This window comes from Pyrgilauda ruficollis, unplaced genomic scaffold (genome assembly GCF_017590135.1).
Source record: "Pyrgilauda ruficollis isolate IOZ18807 unplaced genomic scaffold, ASM1759013v1 scaffold30, whole genome shotgun sequence".
NCBI classification, from domain to species: domain Eukaryota; kingdom Metazoa; phylum Chordata; class Aves; order Passeriformes; family Passeridae; genus Pyrgilauda; species Pyrgilauda ruficollis.
In genome coordinates, this window is record NW_024524378.1 from 2,248,882 (window position 1) to 2,270,519 (window position 21,638).

General features: G+C 37.8%; 1 protein-coding gene across 1 annotated transcript in view; it reads right to left on the reverse strand.

Moving 5' to 3' along the window:
- The window catches only part of CLVS1 (clavesin 1), an 87,083-nt gene extending 71,491 nt beyond the window's left edge, over nt 1–15,592 (reverse strand). The window contains 2 exon segments of the mRNA XM_041473739.1: nt 15,140–15,537; nt 15,539–15,592. Of these exon segments, the coding sequence (XP_041329673.1) occupies nt 15,140–15,537; nt 15,539–15,592 (452 nt within the window).
- Nucleotides 15,593–21,638: the final 6,046 nt, after the last annotated feature.

A 21,638-nucleotide genomic window follows, 5' to 3' on the forward strand; every position in this document is an offset into this window, starting at 1 on the left:
CATCTTCAAAATCTTTCCATCTCAAATAGCCCTGAACTTTTTGTTCTCTCCTGGTACAATCACCTCACTTGTTCATAACACTAATTATTTCCTTTCATTGACTTTTCTTTTTCTTTGGGCAGATAGTTGTACTTTTTTACTTCCCCTTCTTTTTGAAATAATACAGTATAAAGTGAATTTCATATTCAAGGTGAGTTTGGAATATCAGCATGCATAAAAGAAATCATTACATTTTCCTATTTGTTCTCCATCTCATTCTTAATGCAGCCTAACAATTAACTTTTCTGACCATCTCTGCACAATAAGTACTCGTCTTAATTATGATGTCCATAATGACACAATGCTTTTCTTAAAAGTTTAAAAGTAATTGAAAATCCAGACAAAAGTGCACAGAGTTAAGAAAGGGTGAAGGATCTCTATACTGTATGTAGCCACATATTAAAATCCAACATTTTCTTTGACTTCTTTGCACAATAATGCTGCTTTTCTAGGTCATTCTAGAGTTTTCCACAATGTTTGCTATTCCTCACTAACCTACATGACTTTTCATTTATTTTTTGTCACACCACCATTCACCTCACTTGTCTGCCAGATGATTACTACTGGGTGTTAGGATAACATAATTTTGCCACTTGCAAACCCTACTCTCTGTCTAAAGCATCAGGACACCTTTTATTTGCAAAATGAAACTTCAGCTGCATCTTTTAAAAAATTAATAAAAAGTTCACAGGAAGATTTTTATTAGCTAACCAAATGGCATATTTGCATATTTTACATTAAAAAATTCCAAGAAAATTATCTAATTGTCCCTTTGCTTGCAATCAATCACTCTTACAGCAGACTTCAATGATGACTAGATCAAATAGTAATGTTATAACCAAAAACTGCTCACCAATACACATATTTTGAGAGTGCTGTGTTCAGAATGACAAAAGTCATATTACTGTTTGTGGACATTCAAACAGCACCTAGCTACTCATGCCAGAAAGCTTCAAAAAAGTATCTCTTGGGATACACTTGGGGTAAGAGATTACCAGGACATGAGAAGAAATGTCAGAAAGTAGAAATGCAAATATACATTAGTAAGCACCTAAACTGGCTGTTAAATCAGGGAAACAGCATATACTTGGCTTATGCCTGTACCTAAATCCAGGCAGTGAAAGTAGCAGATATTAGAAATATGTACAAAACTCACGTCAATCACAATAAGGTTTATAATTTGTTTTAGTTAGAGGCCTTCAGGGCACATAAAAGACAGACACAAAAATATTCTAATAATTTCTTATAAATAAATGAAAAATTGTGTCAAGTATTGTACATCATAGAGGTTTCCCACTGGAACAATAAGCAACCTTGATATAGCTGACAAGATAGAGGAACTTGATATTATTGATGTAGAAATAATCACTGGGGAACTCAAAACAGATGCAATAAAGATTCATAAGACAGCAGTCTAGAAAAAATTACCTGCATGTCTCTGCAGAAACAATGTTGAAAACTTGTTATGGTGATTCAAGTGAACAGAAGAGAAGGACCAGGGAAAAAAATGAATCTGTGTAGATTTATGTAATAAACACTGATAAAAGTGTATAGAATCATGGTGCTGCCAGCCACAAAGAAACCACTTTGCACAGTTATACTGAAAAGGATATACAGTACCATGAAGCTCAAGAAAAATGAGCGTTTTCACCTAAATCTTTTTGAGTAGATCATATTTTATACAACTTCATTGAAGAAAGTGAAGGAATGAATACCAAAAACCTTTCCCCCTTAAAAAGCAGATTTATTTTTTCTCTACAGAAAGAGCAAATAAACCACTTCTGTAGAAGACTGCGGACTTTACAGAAACTTTAGCGAGGTAAAAATAGGTTGTGATCCAACCAGCAATGAAGAGTCTGGTGATATGTCACCAGTGAAATTTAAATTAAGATATGTCACATTCTCCACATTTGACCCAGATTTCATTGGCTATCCAACCTTCTGTGTGGACAACAGCTGGCAGAAGTTGCTCTGGAAGGTCTGGATTCCATGGACACATGGTTCCCCGATATGTCAATCAACAAAATATGATAACTGAACAAATTTTATAAGTAACTGTATAAGTTTATAAGTAATTTTATAAGAAAATTTAAATTATGGAATGACATCATCAGTCTCAACCATGTTGCAGTAGAAACCTCAGGCATGTAATTCTGTAGGCAGCACAAACGACCACCACTGTAACATCTTGGGCAAGAGCAGCAATTGCTCTTTTTTGTAGGGGAATTACTGAATACAGAAACCAAAGATCATCAGTGCTGTTCTATGTGGTGTTACAAGCCTTTCACTAAGAGAATTTTTGTGTGGATAGCAGCAATGGAGCAAACCCAAACCCTTACAAAAGGTAAAAAACCTTTTTCTGTGGATTTTGCTACCACTTAGGCAGAATTGGTTGGGTTTGAGGAAATAAAAAATGTTGAGATCCTGAGATGGCTGCAACCACCTGATGCTGTGAAAGTGAGAATGTGAGTATTCCTGGGATGTACAAGGTTCCTTTGAAAAAAATAGTCCTTTGTAATGGGTTGGGGTTTTGGGGGTGTTTTTTTGGCCTTCAAATTGCAAATTACAGTCTCCTGAGAGAACTGAAGGTCAAAGGGAAACGTTGTTAGCCTAGCATAACTCCCCTGAAATTTTTCCAAAGCAGCAACCTGAACACTGGCCCAGCTCATTCAGAAATACAACAGTGCTGAGACTGGTCTTCTCAAAATAGATGAAACAATTATGGAACAAAAATCTTAAAGTTCAGGCTGTAAATTGAAAATTAGAAATTGCCAGGGTTGCAGTTGTTTTTAAAATGCCTTTTGTGCAGGATCAGTGGACAAAATAAGCTAGAATCAATTTTTGAAGTATGGTTTTAGATAATCACAAAAGGGAAAATTAAACTTATTTTAAAACTCTAAGACCAGTATTCATAATTTTTGAGTACTTCAATTTATGTGAATGCAGAGGCTTAGCACATTATTTCTCCACTGTTAAAAAAAAAAAAAAAAAAAAAAAAAAGAGAGAGAGAAAAAGATCTGTCAATCTACCTGGAGAAATTAATCAATGCTTTACTTATAGTTCATCATCTGGATTTGAAACCTTAAATTTCTGAAACAAACTCTGCCTTTTAACTGAGATTTCTAATTCTATGATCTAGCTGCATGAAGGATTTTTCTTGAATGGGATGGGGTATGTAACATGCTAACAGCAATAGTGGGCAGTAACTGCTTAAGCTGAGATCCCAAAGGCAACAGAAATAGAATTGTGGAGCCTTGCATTGGGTGTATGGTGATGGAGAAAAGAAACCCAGCCTGATATCCTTATTCCCCTGAAGCCAGTACAGTTTTATGGCACATGCCAGCAATTCCCAGCAGGGTAGGATGAGGGTTGCAGGTACAGTGCAGTCCTTGCCTTGGAATAATAATGTTATATAACTAGTTTGGGGAGACCATCAAATTTTCTTAGGAATTTCCAGAGAGAAGTAATCTAAGTGGCTCATAAACCATTAAAGCGAGTTGAGCTGAAAAGAGAATTTCATGTGACTTACAATGTTAGGGATTCTGAAAAAAAGTTTCATTAATTTCTTATTAAAGAAGTTATCAGCAACCTCCTAAATTACTCTGACCTCTAAACAATCAAGTATATTTATATGTGTGGAGATTTAATCTCTTCTTTCTGGCAACTGTTTTTTCTAGTTTGCTGTTTCTGGGGGAAAGGGTTGCATTTTTAGTTTCTAACCAACTGGAAACTGTAAAATGACAATGTAATTTATACTCTTCTATTTCTGTTTGTATTTCTTTTTATTATGAAACTAAAGTAATTAATTCAAAATAATTTTTCACACCTCTAATAAGAATTTTCATATAGTCAATACAGAGAATTACCAAAGAAATGTGATTAGTTGAAGTCATGATTCTGTACTGCTAATTCAATTATAAATAATTATTAATGAAGGAACATATGCAAGAATTAAGTTCAGAACATAATAGATAAAAAAATCAGTGCTTTTGAACTCCGTGCACAGTGTTGTCCTGCCAGACCCTGTGCTGGTGTTTGAAGGAAGCAGCTCTGGAATGAGACAGCTGGAGCAACCAGGACTTCTACTCCAAACACAAGCACTGAAATAAAGACACAAGACAGCAGGGAGGCCCTGTTTTGTAAAAAGGCAGCCAAAAAGAGGCAGAAAAAGGATCAGTAGAAATTGCCACAGCAAATATAGTTACATGGCCTTGAGAAAAATTCCAGAAGAAAAACTTTATATTAGGGACAAATGTGCAAATCCTAAACAAATAAATCACTTCTTGTTTTTAATTCCTCTTGTCTGTGGAAAGCATTTACATGTAATCATTTGTACTAGCTTTTTTACAAAGAATACCTAATTTTTTCATCTTTTCCTTTGAATTAAAAAAAAAAAAAATCAACCAACCAACCAAAAAATGAAACAAACCAGAAAATCTTTAATTCTTTTTTTAGTCCTTAAACTTTTCACTTTTTCTAAAGTTGCAAAGCCTGCTTTTCAGGAGATGTCATCAGAGATATTTTCGTGGTATCGTGGGATGATTTCTTAAAATTGCCAGGTTTCTTAATATTATACTGGTTGTCCTTTTTTTTGTATGTTATTGTCTCACAGTTTAGACTATATTGAAAGGGGAAAGTTGAAAGGTAGGGACAGTCTATTTTATAGATCTCTGCACAGCCTTAGGACACAGTGGTTACAACAGCAGAATTAATTTTCATAAAGTAACTGTAGTGCATGCTTCTCTTTATTCTAGACAATATTTTGACTTCACCAGAAGATTACTTAAAAGGCCTTGTGGAGTACTAAAGAATAACTACAAGCGATCAGGTCTTTGCAAAATTATTCCAGTAAGTTTCACTCCACAAAAACACATTTCAGACTCTCTGTGATGGCTCATCTTGATCTGGCAGAACCCTTGACCACTCCATTCCCTTGCATTAGGCTGACTTAGCTTTGGTTAATATTTTGTGACAGTGTTTAATGGCCAAGTAAATGCACTGCCTTCATTTCTGCATGAGAAGTGTATTGAGTCATAAGATATTTAAGCAAATGTCTGAAGCAAAGCGTATCAGTAGCATCATTGCTGATGAGGAGCTCACAGAATGCTACAGTTACCTCTATCTTAGTCATTGCAAACTGTTTTCTAATATTTGGAAATCAAATTCTTTTTAGGGTTTGGGATAATTTTTGTTTTATTCTCTATATCCACTGTTCATTACCACATTTTGTTAAGGTAAACTGTTATATATAGGAATAATTGAATTCCATCTCTTATTATCTTCAACTTGTATGACATTGTCATATTTTTCACACTGCTTGCTGCGCTGTTTTTCTGACTCAGACTCATCAGACTTGTCTCTTGTGCTTGTACTTATGTTACAGGACAGTTGAGGTGGGTAAAGGTGAGTAACTCCTGCTGTCCTGCTGACAACGTTCCTGTAATACAGCACAGAATCTTTGATTGCCTAGTGGTATCACTTTGCTGTATATAATTTCATTTGTAGTCCATTCTTCACCCTCAAATCCTTTTGTGCCCAGTCAATATTAGTTAGCCCTGAATACCTGATTTAAGAAATCAAGAGGTGAGAAAATCCCAGTAGAGACAAACCTGCCAGCCAGGACTAAACCAATAATGGCAGGTGTGTCTGGTGTCTCACAAGTCTCCTTGGCTTTTAACCTGGAACCTGCTAAGGCTCTTTCTGAAGCAAATCCCAAAATGATCTTGAAGTACTTTTAAATGATTCATGTAAAATGTTCTCTGAAACAATGTGCATGTACTTGCGTATGTGTTACAGCAGAGAATAACAATAAGATGCTGGAAAAAGAAAAGGCATTCATTGGCCACACAGCATACACAAATTGCCATTTTCCCCAGACTTGCACAACTCTTTTGTTCAAACAGAATTGAAGGCTTTATCAGAATAAAAGTGAATTTAACATCTGCTAAGGCTCTTTCTGAAGCAGATCCCAAAATGATCCTGAAGTACTTTTAAATGATTCATGTAAAATGTTCTCTGAAACAATGTGCATGTACTTGCGTATGTGTTACAGCAGAGAATAACAATAAGATGCTGGAAAAAGAAAAGGCATTCATTGGCCACACAGCATACACAAATTGCCATTTTCCCCAGACTTGCACAACTCTTTTGTTCAAACAGAATTGAAGGCTTTATCAGAATAAAAGTGAATTTAAATTGCAGGAGCCAGCTAGAAGTAGCTTACATGTAAATGAGAGCCTAAGAAATGGAAAGATTTCCCACCATCTCTCCCTAGGTCGGAGTTTATTCCTCCTCCTTTTTTACTTAGTTTTCAAATGAATATTGCAATAGATTTGGAAACAGGATTTTTCATCAGACTGTTTCTCTTTCACTATAAATCACATTTCTTCTTTTGTACCTATACAACAGACACGTAGGATTAACCCTGGGAAAGCAAGGCAATGCACACTTATGGAGAAACCTTGCAAAGTGGGAACAGCTTACAGAACCACAGCTCCAAGATAACAGGAGAGGATGAAGATGACTTAGATGGGGTTATCACCCCTAGGTGTAGATTTTCCTGGTTAGAAATACCCCTACAAAAGCAATCCTGTGTGCTACCACATAGCCTAGCACTCTGAAGTGGTGTAGGCAGCACATATACTCCGTAGATTGATCTGTGCATATCTAAAATATGTGACTGGCATCTCTTGGACTTGCTGTGAAAGGCAGCCAGGAGGAAGGAAACAGTGAAATGTTTGGCCCTGGCAAGGGGAACAAATGTTTCTGATCACACCATAGCAGTGGCCTTGTGTTGTTACCCCTTTTTTTCACCTATGTTACTTCACTCATAGCTGAATTTATGGAATTCAGTTCCTCTACTGACATGTTATATAACCAGAGAAGCTGAAATTGCAACTTGTGGAAAGGAGCACAGGACTATCTGTAGGAAACAAGGAGGAAGATATGAGGATAGCTTGTAGCTAGAACACAATGAAGAAAAGCATATTGGTTTAAAAAGGTTTAAAAAAAATTCTTTCTGCATCATTAATTCATATCATCAGGTCTTGGTGCAGTATGTGAGAATACATGTGTTTTAAAGTACACTTGAAAGACGTTCTATGAGATCAGACCAAAAGTTCTCTTGCCAGGAATAAGAGGTTTGATACACAGCAGGTTGGCAAGGTTAAAATAGAGACCCTACTAATTTGACACTGAAAATCAAGTAATTTTTCTTATGTATGTCAATATGGCAATCACTAGCTTAGACTTTCAATCAAATATTCAGTTTTGGTCCCTAAAGGTGTATTATGGGATATTACATAAATACTCTATATACCCTTTTCAAATAGATTGTTATTGAATCTCTAGCTTCATAACTTTACATGGTGTTGTGATTTATACTGCATGTGTTAAATAAAACTGGCACCACGTGCGTTAATGCACTCGCAGACAGTGCCATCCTCTGCAATGGAATAGTGGAAAAGAGATACCATCCCTCTATAAAGAAAAACATTTTTGCATATTACCTCTCTCCTTAAAATGAATCTTTACTAGCTTTAGTTTGCTCAGCATGGACAGTTTTCATAAGTAGTTACATAGGAAATAGTGTCAGCAGGAGGCTAACTGGCTTGCTTTGCCCTCTGTCCCTGCAACAAATGGACCCTCCAGGAAGTTTCCAGAGCTGAGATTATAATGGTCTGTGAACAAGGGATAGTTGCTTTTTGCTGCCTCTGTGGTTGCTGCTTTTATTAAAAACAAAAACTGTGAGAGTGCAATCAGAATTTAAGACCAAAATTTCGTCTTTCTTAGGAAATTATTCCATTTTCTCATTTTTAGGGATCAAATCTCCAGTCATGACATATTAATTATGATGCTCCAACTCTTGTATTGTTTTAACCATGACAAAGGAGGTAAAATACAGAAGACCTTTAACAATTCAAACTTTTTATCTGATTTATTGGAATGACTTTACTCCTTCATCCTTTCACCTGCCCTCTATTCTATCTGGCTGGTTAAATTTTTAGAAGTATGTGGCAGCTGGGTGCTTGTACCACTTAATTTCCCACATCACTGAGAGCTTCCCATGGTCCTGGTACTCTCACTAGTGCAACCACAGGACCAGACATGTCTCCCTCATCCTCCACCCTCATCATGGCAAAGAAATGCCCTGAAGCAGGGTGACTGTGGTGAGAGCGTAGAATTTACCCCAGTGTGCTGTTCAGGTATTCCAGGGAATTGAGCAGCCACCACAACATTCATATCCTGAAAAAATTCATGCCCTCTGCTGTAACTCCTGTGGGATCACCTGGTCTGCTAACAGCAGTTCCTAAGCATCCCTTGTGCTGTTCTGAGGGTGCTGGAATTGGAGGATGCTCAGCACTTGCCAGAGTGAAAAAAGCAGGTATTTCACCATAAAATGCAATTGGTACAGGGCTCAGAGTTCAGAGGAAAGAGTCTAAAATAAATCATGGCCTGGGGAAATAATATATCAAGGAAGTATTAAAATTTTAAAATTTCAAATATTTTTAAGGATTCCAGCTCATTATTTTCTGCTTCTACTGCATGTAGCTTATTAAATAGCTGGCCAGAGAATTAATATTTTTTTTCCTTTCCTGACTCTTTTTAGACTGTTCCTGTTGCAATGCCTGAATTTGCCTTGGCTGCTTTTAGTTAGGTTAGCAAGTTAGAAAGTGATCAGAATATTAGATAGTTAGAAAACTTGATTTGAGGAGTGCTGTGACCAAAAAAGGTTCTGGTCTCTTCCTACAAAGCCTCACCTCAAAAAGCTGCTATTTATAAGAGCATTCATTCATGGTTTCCAGCAGTTTCCAAAGTTCAAAAGGGCAAAGATCCATGTGGGATGTCACACTGCTTGGCTTCCTACTATTCTGTGGATGTAGCTCTGTTGTGGTGCTCTTTTGCAGATCCCGTCTGTGAGGATGACTTATACAGCCCACGTAGGACTATGGGTCATTCTTTAAGGGACAAGTGAAATCACATCTGTATGCAGTTTCTCTTTTCTGACACCCAGACATAAAACCTCATGCTAAAATTGAGTATTTTGAGAGCCTGGGAGAAAAAGCAGGGGATGTGTATGTGTGCCTATGTGTTTGCTGTTTATGTGTGTTTGTATATTTTTCTTTATCAGCTGTCCTTCTGTCCACTTTATAAAGCATGGGAATTGCATTGGTTTCTTTTAGCCACAGGAGGAGGGTGACACAGAGCCACTTTTCAGTCTGCCCTACATTTTGCTGAGTTATTCTGGGGGCAAGCTCCTGCAACTGTGTTTCTCACCCCAGGCACTGTCCTTCACAGGTCTTCAGTCAGCCCTCAGCCCAACACCATCCAGTCACCTCTTCCCTCTCAAAACATGTTTGATTGCCAATCCCTCTCCATGGATTTTTTTTCTTTTTTTCTTTTTTTCAGTCAGGCTTTTCTCATTCTTCAACATATGCTTCATAACTTTCCCAGCTGTTGTTTTTCTTTCTCTTTTTTCAGACATTTTCTCTGTCTTCTTGGATTCCCTTCGCAGCACAACACAGGATTCTCATTTGTGTCATCCTGCTGTCATTCAGAGGGGCTACAATTGCCTTCCCAAATATGGCTTCCATAATAAATGGTACTAACTGAATTAAGCTGCTGCCTGCAAGCAAATTAAAACATTTCAAGATGGAGCTTCTTCTTTTCATCTTTGTCCAACATTTAATTTGCACATCTGTTACTCTTCTAAATGAGTATTATGCTTATGCAATGCTGCTTCCCACTACTATCCTGAATTCTGCTACCATTTCAGACGAGCTAAGTAATATAAGATGATTTTTTTTTGTGCAGCATGCTTATAAGTTTTTTTTTGGTCAATGCAATGCTTGAACCACAATGTCAATCTGCATTACTGTAAGCATCTCCCAACACAGAATCACTATCTCCTAACCAAACCCAAAGATCTGATGGTAAAAATCATTATGGTGTTAGGGCTGGCTGCACTTCAGCTGCAGCCTGTCATGATAAACAGACATGAGGCTGAGTTATTGCCACAGTTTGCCTGTGACTATAAATCAGTCTCAGCAGATGTTTATTCCCTCATATTCTATTAAGCATCCAAGACTATGCTTGAAATATATTAGAACAATCAACACTTGAGATGTATTCTTTTATACCAAGGGATCTGATGATGATAATATCCTTGTAATTACACCACTTTGAGCATTCTCAGGAAGGACAGACTTGGGTTTTATTATGATCCTTTAAAATATTTATATCTGTTGGTTTACCTCTGTGTCAGAATATTTCCTTTCCTTTTAGCCTGAGTACACTGTCCTACAGAATAGTAAATATCTGGCATTTGAGATTCCCTGGGTAATAAAAGACAGTTTATGGCTAGCAGTTGACTTGGGATTGTATGTTATAAACAAAGCAGCAGGTTTTCTCTGTCTGACTCACAGAATTTTTGGAGCTATGTGACAGCTTCTAAGGCACAGACATGAAGACAGAAATTAATTTCCATCTTAATGAAAAAAAATTATGAAAAACATTCTGCTCCCTACCCCAAGCCCTATTCACAGAGTATTTTGATTGGAGTCCTTCTTCTGGCTCTCTACACAAAAATAAATTTTACGTTGGCTGAACAACCTTGAAAGAAACACTTTTGCTTGGAAGATTAATGAACACCTTCTGCTGAGTTACTTGCTCACCCAAAGCTCCATCTCCTTGCTGTATAAGCAGCTTGTATTAGAAGACAGTAGCAGACATAGGAGCAGCTGTGGAAGTTACTGAAGGCTTTCCTCAATCCAACAGCTGAGAAGACTCCCTTACCTAACTTCTTTAAAAGCTTCAGATTCAATACAGGTGGATCAGAGGAGTGAGGACTCAGGTCTGGTGAGATTGAGGAAATGAAAAAATGTGAGAAAGGGCAGTACATGGGACATTTTTTTTACATTAAATCCTTGTTCAGGTTTCATCAAAGCTGTGTGTACACATTTGTTTGTTTTGCAAACTGGAATTTTTTTATCATGCAAGCTATTCAATAAAAAAATTTCATTACATGATCAGTTTGACGTCCTTATCTATCTTTATTGCTGCACAAATTTGCTTTCAAAATAATGCGCTCTGTAAGAAGTGGGGTAAGTAAATTTGCTTTCAAAATAATGCGCTCTTTGTGGGTTTCAGGTGGGTTCACACCTTGAATTCTGATCAAACTGAAAAATGTCCCTGCCCTGTACTAGTTTACAGTAATATAACTCTAGAGATTTTTTCTCCCTCACTATGGAACTTATCTGATCTCTTTCTTTTCTATTCATCTGCTCATTTTCATTTATTCAATATTGAATAAGTGAAAATGAAGATATTGAATATGTGATTAATTTTAACTAACAGATCCAAAATATACTATGCAGGATCTAGAGAGAAAGTGATGACATCATCTTTAAGAAATCTCCCTGAACAATGGAGAGAAATCAAACCTTTGCAGAACATGCTAAATTAGTCTAACTCTGGAACTGTGATAAATCTCAGCTAGTGATTTGGTAATAAGAATTATCATCCCTTGTGTTTTTTCCCTGTCATCAAAGAGGTTTTGGTCAAAACAATCATCACTATATTTCTGAACTATGTGGAAACAAAAATAAAATTATTGCCAGTGAACTTTGCAGATGTCACAAACCTCTTGAAATGATAACTGGGGAGCAGGACTTGTTTAGCTCTGCACAAGAGCGTGAATCACATGCGAGACTGTGCCCACATTATGGATGAGAATGTATGACACATTTACCAGTGACATTTGTATTTTAGGAAACTGACTTGAAAGCAAATTTGAGCTGAACATGAGCTCAAAATGGGATAGAGTAGTTAAGAACAGAGTGACAATCTTGTATCTAAAAGGAGGAAACTACTGAATAGATGAGATAGGATTATCACTTGATGATTTATTAGTGAAAATTTTTATTTAGTCCATCCACCTGCACCTTAGCAACAATACTAATATGATAGGAACAGTCCAGAAAAGAATGATGAAAAGTATTTTAAACATGGAGAATCTCTCAAATTCTGAGTATGTTAAAACTGCTCAAGCTTGGGCATCTTAAATGTATTGCAATACATTAATCTAGTGGGTTACTTTGCAGAACATTACCTTTGCTGTGCTGACTGCTCAGAGGTGTGTTCTTTACCTTGTGGACAACACACAGTTGTTTTTTTCCTTGAGGACAAGGGTGTTAGCTGTTTTACTTTCCCCATGGCTGAAGGTGAACACAAGACCCTCAGCTTCAGAGTCACTAATGCAGGATCTTCTTGCTGCCTGGCAGTGACTTACCCTACAGTGCTGCCTCCCCAGTGAACCTCAAAAATAGGTTAAATGTGACGTGGTCAGGACACAAACACGGGAAGCTAGTTTTGTGGTACATTTAAACCAAAATGATCTAGCAGATTGAAGCTGAAGCTGGAAACAATGAGACTGGAAATTAAAACTTTGTTTGCTAGAAATGTCAGGTCTATCAGCTGCATTCTGGTTACTGAAATTACAAATGTATCTAGAAGCTTACATGGAAATTCTATCTTTGATACAAGGAATACCTTAGAAACATCTTGGATCTGATTTGTCCAAGCAGTCATATTACACAAATAATGGCATTTCCTGTTAAAAATCAATAAATTTATAAGCACAGAAAGTTTCAAGGTTTCTTCTGCCTATTTGACATATGCCAACAGCAACCATACTCCCAGGTGCATAAATGGTAAGGGTGTCTGGACTGAAAATCAATGTATGGACCACAGCTATTCTAATTTTAACAAACCCTTTAAAAATTATTATTTCTTTATAAACAACCCCTCATAAATGAGGATTTGATCATAAAGAAAGAGAAGGCACAGCCAGTGGCAAATGAGATTAAAGTTAGGAAGGGCAGGCTGAAGGATGAGTTCTTACTCTTGCATGTCAACATTACAGCAAATTCCATTAGCATTCAGCTGAAATGTGAACTTCTGAACATCTTGCCATTACTGAAGACACATCTGCAGAAAGTTTGCCCAAGATACATTTAAGTAAGATGTGCACAATGCCTTTTTGAACTTCTTTGTAAAATTTGTGCTTCTTCTGGTCAATAACCTGCTCCCATGCTGCTTAATAGGACACTGCACTCACCATTTCCTTCTCCTTAAGAGCTTTTCCTCTTATTGATGTCTTAAGACAGCAGAAAAGGAGGATGATATCCATTTACTCACAACCCAAATCCCTGTTGCACCTGGAGTGCCACAAAAGCCCACAGAAAAAACACTTCTTGTCATCTGAATCCACAGAAAATATGAGGTTCAGTGGCTGAACTGAGGTAAAATTTGCACATGATTTTTATTGTTACTGGGGATTTTTACAAAAGTATATCCTATGCTATTTGCCTCAGCTTTTCTTCCTTGAAAGTGAAAATTATATTTTCAGAAATACGCAGGGTCGCTTTGGGTTTTGCACACACAGATATACTCAGACACATACACACACATATACATGGATGCATATTAATGGTCTGATGCATGTTAAAGGTCCTGCAGAAAATATGAGCCAAAAACTGACAGGAGTCATTATTCTGTCCGTTTCATTGCAGGAGCCTTAGACACCAGCACTCCCAGGTTTCCAAGAGCAAGACTTGATGTGTAAGGTTAATCACAAAGATTCATTTTGTTGAGGGATCAGAAACCCAATGCTGGCTCTATGTAATACCTAAATCCTTTAATGCAACCAGCAGTTCCACTGTGCTTCTGTCCTCTAAAGCTGATGCTTTCTATTACTTCCAGATACCTGTACATTCATCTTTCCTTTCAGACCAATTTCTAACAGAAGAATTTTGTGGTTGAAAGAAAGGCAAACTTGCAGTTCAGAAAGACAGGAGATAAACTGCTGGCCTGTTTGTAGGTAATAGGACTTTTATTACTGCCCTCAGTTCACCATTTCACCAAATACGTTTGATTATGCAAAGTTACACTTCTGTGTCATTTTCTGTACATTTATTCACATGCAAATGAAAATCAGAAACACTTCTGAACTCTGCTTTTTACATGGTGATGTAAGGATTTCCCAGAAAACAAAAACCATGAAAAATTGCAGGCATATGTGTATTGTTCTCTAATAATTTCTGTGATGTAAAATCAAAGCTCCAATCTATTGACTCCTAAGGATAAGACTTTTTCATCAAAAACTTTAGACCATGACAAGACAAAATCCTACCTGGAAATCATCAGAACTGGTGGCACTTAAAACCTGAATCCGAATTTTGTTCTTTCATATGTTGTTTATCAAGATTCAACAGAACACATGGTAAACCTACAGCTAATTACACTTCTCCATCTCACCATGAAGTCAGAGAAAATGGAATGGAATAACTTACAAATATGAGGACAATGTGAACATGATATTCCTGGACTAGCCCCTTTTCTCTGTACCACTTCAAATAGGTAGTGAAAGCTGACTAATCACATTAACATTTAAGAACATTATTTTGTAATAATGGCTAGGAGATATCTTTGTTCATACCACTCTGTAAAGAAATTGCCTGAACAGAAAATATGCTTTGTGTGACTCTCCCATTTATCGGACTAACAACACAGAGCCACCAGAGTGCATAGAAATCTCAATGCAGTTTGTGGAAATAGAGCAGAGGCTGCAATTCCCAAAATGGTTCAAACAAACAAACAAGGAATCTGTTGGAAACTTTGAAGATAGAATAAATATTGTCAGTTTCTTCTGCACCAGGAGAGCTACAGGAATCTCCATATGTTTTGAGAAACTTTCTGTCAACCTGTTTGGCTGGTCCGTGACACAGCTGATAGACATTAATGTAGGTACAGCAAAAAAACGTTATCTGGCTAAAATTTGGGAATATTTCTTCAAAAAAAAAACCCAGATAAGAGCTACTTATATGACACACGGATATAGCATTAACTCTCAATGGCCCTGTGCCCTAAGAATGAGGACTGACAGGTGATCCGATGAGATGGAAGTTATAGTGTAATGGAGATATGGTTACAAAATATTTTTGCTCAAAATAGCCTTACTGCTTCAAAGACGGCCACAAATATTCCATTACAAGTTGGGTGTGAGTGTGTGTAAAAAGATAAGGACACTATCTACATTTACCTACTCTGATCCCAGTTGGCTGCAAAAAGCAGAAGAATCTTCCTGCCACAGTGGTCACGATTTTCCAGTACTCCCGGAAACCCGTCTGTCAGAGCCCGTTTGATTCCTGGATCATCAGCCTTGAAGTTTTTGAACATATCCAGGTTTAATTGGCGGTATTGGAAGTACTGAGCCAGCAGTCTGAAGGCCTCCATTTGGTGAAACTTTCTGGCTCGGAGAAATCTCAAGATGAAGGCATCATCTGTACGTAAAAACCCAATGTCAGGCCGCGTGATGATCATGTCCCTGACTTGCTGGATATCCTGGTGCAAAATGTCTGGGTTTTCATTCAGTTCCAGGCGGGCTTTCTCTATAGTCTCTGGACTAAGTCCAGCTTGTAAATGGGTCATCTCTGCAAAAACCTCTTTTCCAAATCCTTAACTTCGGATATTTTAGTAGAAGTGCTGATCCCATTCAATTGATGGTCTGCTGTGAGCGTGAGCCATTCAGATGCTTTTTGCTATTAAGCTGATTTTTAACAAGTAAAAGCAAAGGGCTTTCTTATTCTTGCAGAGTAACAGGCAGTTCACATGTACTATAATCCATCCAAAGGAAAGTGTTGTTTATTCTACCACTGACTGAAAGAAAAAGAAAATATATAAAAGAAAGATTAAATGTGTATATAAAGCTTGTAGGAATGCATTTCTGAATTTACTTAGCCATAAAATTTCTTTGTGTAGGAGGATACAAGTCATATAATTTCAGAATGGGTGCATTTAAGATAAAGCAGTCACTAGCATCTTGAATGTATGTTTTCAGGCTTTCAGAAAACCAATCTGATTTACTGACAATTAATACTAAGCTGTATCAACTTGCTATTAGAATACACTTTTCAAAGTTGTCTTACAGAAGTGTGGGAGTTGCAGCATCCCTGACTTCTAGCCAAGGATGCTAACAGCAAAAATATAGTAATTTATTTTCCACCATCAACAGAAGCCACATTTCAGCTTCATAAGTAGACCAATTTACCCTCATCATACTAAGTAAAACAACTGTTTGGTTTTATTACCTGTACTATCAGCTTGTAGCTCTCCTTGAATAACACCCTGAGCTGACTGTAAAACTGATTTTTAAAAAACCCAAAACTCCACCAATACCAGGGATAATTTCTACTTTTTAGAAATTCACTGGAAATATTTCCCATTGATACTCAATATGTCTTCATGGGAAACTTCCCACGAATAAGGTTCTTGATGTATCCAATTTGGCAGGGTTGGTATTTTAGTTGAAAAGAGATGTATTTTATTCAGAATTCCTTTTTTCACTATATTGTAGCTTTCCTGAATACCTAGTTCTGAATTTCATTTTGATTTTGGTACTTTACCTACAATTTGTTTTTACAAGTGTTAGAAGAAAATCTGCTTAAGCTGTTATGTATGAGCAAAATGGTACAGTGAATCTCTTACATTTCAGTGACATAATTAGCAAAAGGCTGTCATCGAAGTCTGTGTAGCTACACTTGTGTGAAATAAGATCAAGGTCTGTTCCAGTGTGATATGTGTGTGAGGAAAGATCAAGATTCATACAATTTTTCAGCCATCACAGAAACAGACGAGCTAACAACCACCCCCCCCCCCCCCCCCCCTTAGCACCCCCCCCCCCCCCCGCCCCCCAGCTTAACAGATCTAATTTCTGAAAAAGAAAAATGGGTTTTAAAAATTTAAAGGGAATCCCTCAGTAAAAGACATACTTTTTTGTATTTGAAGAAAGCTGTTTGGAAAGTTATGAATTATTTATAGCAAAACAACCATTTCATTCAGCTACTCCCCTGGGTTCAGCATTCTCAGATCAAACAAAGGGGAGAGCAGCAGCCAAAGCATTTCTTGGTCCGAGATTTGCTCAAAGTTATGTTGCAGGACCTGGAAGTCAATGAGCTCAAGGGATGCCTCAGTTCCCTGCTTTGTGACCTTGCATGTTATTGATAAAAAACTACATTTTAGATGCCACAGTGCAGCCCCAGGATGAAATCCTAAAATTAAATACAGAGTGTTTCTGAATATTTGCTTTAAGAACATTTGTGGTGGGAGATAAGCTTTTCATTTAACAGCAATATGAATTGGACTTTTTGTGGGTGACACAAAGGAGAGTTCATTAAGCATCCTCTTTCTGTATTCACTGTGGAGCTGGAGTTGAAAAGAGCTACCTGCAGAGCAGAGTATCTGATGATTGATCAGCCTGGGAAAACTTGAGGAAAAGCAGAGCTGGGAGAAAAGAGGGCTTTGAAAAGGCTCTATGGAGTGCAAATGATTCCAGAAAACAAGTCCTCACATTTTGAGGGGTAGTTCATGAGTGCAGGCTATTCAATTCTTAAAGAAATCAGAGTTGCAATAAAGGTGGATTCCTTATATAAAAATAAAGTTGCAGTTATTTGCTTTACTCTTGCCTTTATTAGACCCAATTAGAATAACTCCAGTGGTATCAACTGAATTCCACTGATGCAAAATTACAGTAGGCCTTAGAGAAACCAGGTAACATTTTGTGACTGAGATCTCAAATTTATGGTGGCATCAGCAATTTCTTGCATAAATCATGGTTTAGTTACAATTGCCTCCATGAGCCAATTTGGAGAGCTAGGGGTATTTAAGGGTGACACTGTCATTCGGGGTCTATGGTGCCAGGATTGGTCCCTCCCATTTTTAACAGCAAGAGTAGAGTATGGAAACTCTTTGCTTCCAAGGGTTTTAAGCAGAGATCTGGAAGCAAGAAGATTATCTGGGGTCTGCATTAGCTCTGGCTTACGACCAGTATGAATTATAACACCTTTAGCATTCTTGTGGCTTAGAATCACAAAATTGTGGCATCACAGAATGTTTTAGTTTGGAGGGGATCTTTGAAGATCAGCTGGTCCAACTTCCCTGTCATGGGCAGAGACATCTTTCACTGGAACAAGTTTTTCAAAACCCCTTTCCACCTGGCCTTGAACACTTCCAGTGTTTGAGCTTTCACAACTTCTCTGAGAATCTTGTTTCAGAGATTCATCACCCTCATCATAAAAAACATTTATTTGTTATATCCAATCTGAATCTGTCCTCTTTCAGTTTAAAAATGTTAGCCCTTGCCCTACTACAGGCTCTAGTAAAAAGTCTGTGACCATCTTTCTTGTAGTCCCCCTTTAGGTACTGGACAGCTGCTGTAAGGTCTCCCTGGAGCCTTCTCTTCTCCAGGCTGAACCACCCCAGCTCTCAGCCTGTCTTCACAAGAAAGGTGTTCCAGCTATCTGATCATTTTTGTGGCCCTTCTCTGGATATGTTCTAAAGCATCCGAGGATTAGCAGCAGACAACAATCACACACACACACACACACACACACACACACACAATTCCCAGTGGGTTATCCATTTTCCAGGAGTTTATGGAAGTAAATCTGTCCCTTCCTCTGCTACTTCTCTGTCTCCCACCTCCACCAAGATGCTTCTTTGGTAATAAGGCAAATTCTTGAAAGGTCAAATGCAGTCTGCTCCAGAAGAAAATGAGATTTGACCAAGGAAATAAAGTCTGGCCTTTTTTATTGGTCCCCCCAACTCTTTAATGTCAAAAATTATTCTACTTATTTTTATAAAATTTCCTACTGTTTTAAACTAATTTAAATGCTCAGGATTATCCCAAGGTGAGGAAGATGCAGTCCTTTCTTGTCAGATGTTGTTGCCAAAAAACAACTTGCAAATACTCATTCTGTCAGAAGATCCATTTTTAAAGGCATTTCAGAGTTTTCTGATAGTGAGCTGAGCTATACCATGGATTACACTTATCTACAGATTATCCTGATTATCACCTGGAACAGACTGCACTTAAATACTTTATTGGTGTGAAGTTATATATTGCAAAATAATCTAAAATATGTATGAACAATTTTGTCGCTCTCAGAATCGTAGGGAAATCATGAAGTTAGCAATCCACACTAACACCATTGCCTTCAAGGAGCCTGATATAGATCAGTGAATGATTTGGTTCTCCCACTGCTAACCTTGACAATAAATTTAATGCTCCATAGCTACCCAGTTTAACTGTCACTGCACTTTCTTAAATGGTTCTGATTTATTCTGATTCCCAAGATATAACAGAAGCTTCATTTCCATTTTCACCTCCTCCCACACATGGCAATTTCTCCTTCTCTTCCAGTGTTGTGTACAGCTCTGATCCATCTGCCAATTTTTTAGATGTTTACATCTTTGTTCAGTTTGGTGCAGGGTTGGGTTTTTTTCCAAATGAAGATACTGGCCTTCTTTTCCTATTTTGAATATTGTTGCTGTGTATTGGCACACTAGAGTGGTTATAGTCTCAACAGCTCTTTTTCTATATTGTGACTCTTTGCTCCCAAGGGATATTTGCTCTTCTAACGTCTTTTCACAGCAACTTATAAAAAATCGGCCCTCCAAAGGAAGAAAATTCAACCTTAAATGAAAAAAAATTACGGACTTTTGAAACACAACACACTAAAATCAAAACAAGGAGGGAAACTTCCACCAAAATTGTGGTGTCACATACAATTTTGGCTGATTCATTTTCAGTCCTAGCAAGGGAATGACAAGGGACAGTGAGTGTTCCGCATGGATAACATACTGCAAGCAGGATACAATTTTCAGACAAGCAGCTTATATTTTTTGCATAATCCTCAAAAAAAAAAAAAAGTTAATAATGAAATGATAGTAATATTACTATACAAACTAAAATGAAAATAATACTTTTCCAAAGTATACAAAGCACTTTTCATTCAAAGATTTTAATATGCCTTACTGCTCTCTCTTCAGAGACAGTTTCTGGGTCAGCATTCAATCCCTGTTTGCACTGCATGCCCTAGAAAATTGGTCAAAACCTGCCTGCAGTGATGATGGTAATTGTCTGGATCATTTTGTTCCTGCCCACTTACCAGTCCCTGCAACACCACTTGCTTCTTTAAAGACCTCATGTCCATTTGGCCCTTCCCCATCCAAATGAGTTCCAGAAAGATTTTAGCTGTCTCTTAATCTACCAAATGTTTTCCATCCAAGCTAAAGCTTTCTGCCATGTGAAATTTCATTACCACAATTTTGAAATTGAGAAGCCACTAACATTTCATTCTCACCTGGTATTAAGAGGCATCACTGCTAAGGTTTGGCTCATTATATAATTCCTAACTCCTAGCATTTATACAGATATTAGCTGCTGAAATCATGCCAGAGAGGAAGGGAGTGGGCAGGGAGGGAGGGAAAATGGTAATACAGAATGATTTTATCTCAGAGCGTGGGTGTCATCTCATTAAATTTCTTTTTGAAAAATATTTTGATGTTAATTCTGGAAAATCTCTTAGGGCTATGCTCTGTTTAGCAGGGGTTGCTCCATAAGGACAGGAGAGGATGAATCCATACCTGTACCTATAGGAATGGTTCCTTTGGCTCCCTGTGGCCTTGTGGTGCCTTAGTAGAAGCCTGCACTGGAAGTGAAGTAGTCAGACCTAGAAAGGAACCTACTCCAGTTCCATGAAACAATTTCAAAAGAGCAATGAGCAAAACTGACTCTCTTTATCCTTGGCTGTGAGACCCTGGAATCTTCCACAGATTGTGGGGAGAAGAACAGCCCTGAGTGATTTGCCTGAGATCCCAGAGGACACATTTCACAGAGCTGGGAACAGATCACATCTCTCCTGAGCCGTAAGCCTACATGTTAACATCCAGGGAATCTTTCCTTATCATCCCCTCGACCCTTTGTCAGATTTCTCTTATATGTTCATGTCTCCCTCGTACTGAAGAGCCCAGAAGAGGACCCAATACCCACCTGTGGCCTCACCACTCCTTCTCTGTAGCCTTTCCTAAGGAGCTATATTCTCCCAGTGAAAACAAATGAGTTAAATATTGTAAGTCTTTCTGCTCCAAGTACTGGTGCTCCTGTAAACCTTCACTAGGGATTTGTTGCTTCTTGTCATTATGAAAATAGTGAATGTTTGTGACTGTAACAGCTGTGTGGGGAATTTGATGGTTTCTCACATTTTCCCAGGGTAGAATCTCTCAGCTCAGGTACAAAACCTAACATTTCCTTCAGTTCAGTAAAAACAACTCATCATGCATTCCTACTCATTCTACAATCTTCTTGCTAGTTTGAGTTAGTTACAGATTGCCCTCAGGCTACATCTCAATGTCCAGTGGTGGCAATTCAGCCATGGCACAGCACAAAACATGGAAGAAACTCAACTGATCTTCACTGCTCTGCACAGTATGTAGGGCAGGCGTGTCTGCAGCACTGACCTGAAGGTGTCCTGCTATTCTTACAAGCTGCCAGGCAGGGGGAGAGACAGACAAGATTGTGTAGCAAACATAAAATTAAAAAACTTCCCCGTTGTCTTTTGACCTAAAATGTGCAAAACTTATTAACTACCTGAATATTAAGGAATTGGACCACATGCCAAGGAGTTGAACTAACACAACACAGAAATAAAAATGTTAACTATAACCTTAACCTCAAGAGTTTGGTTAAATTTTTCTTCAAA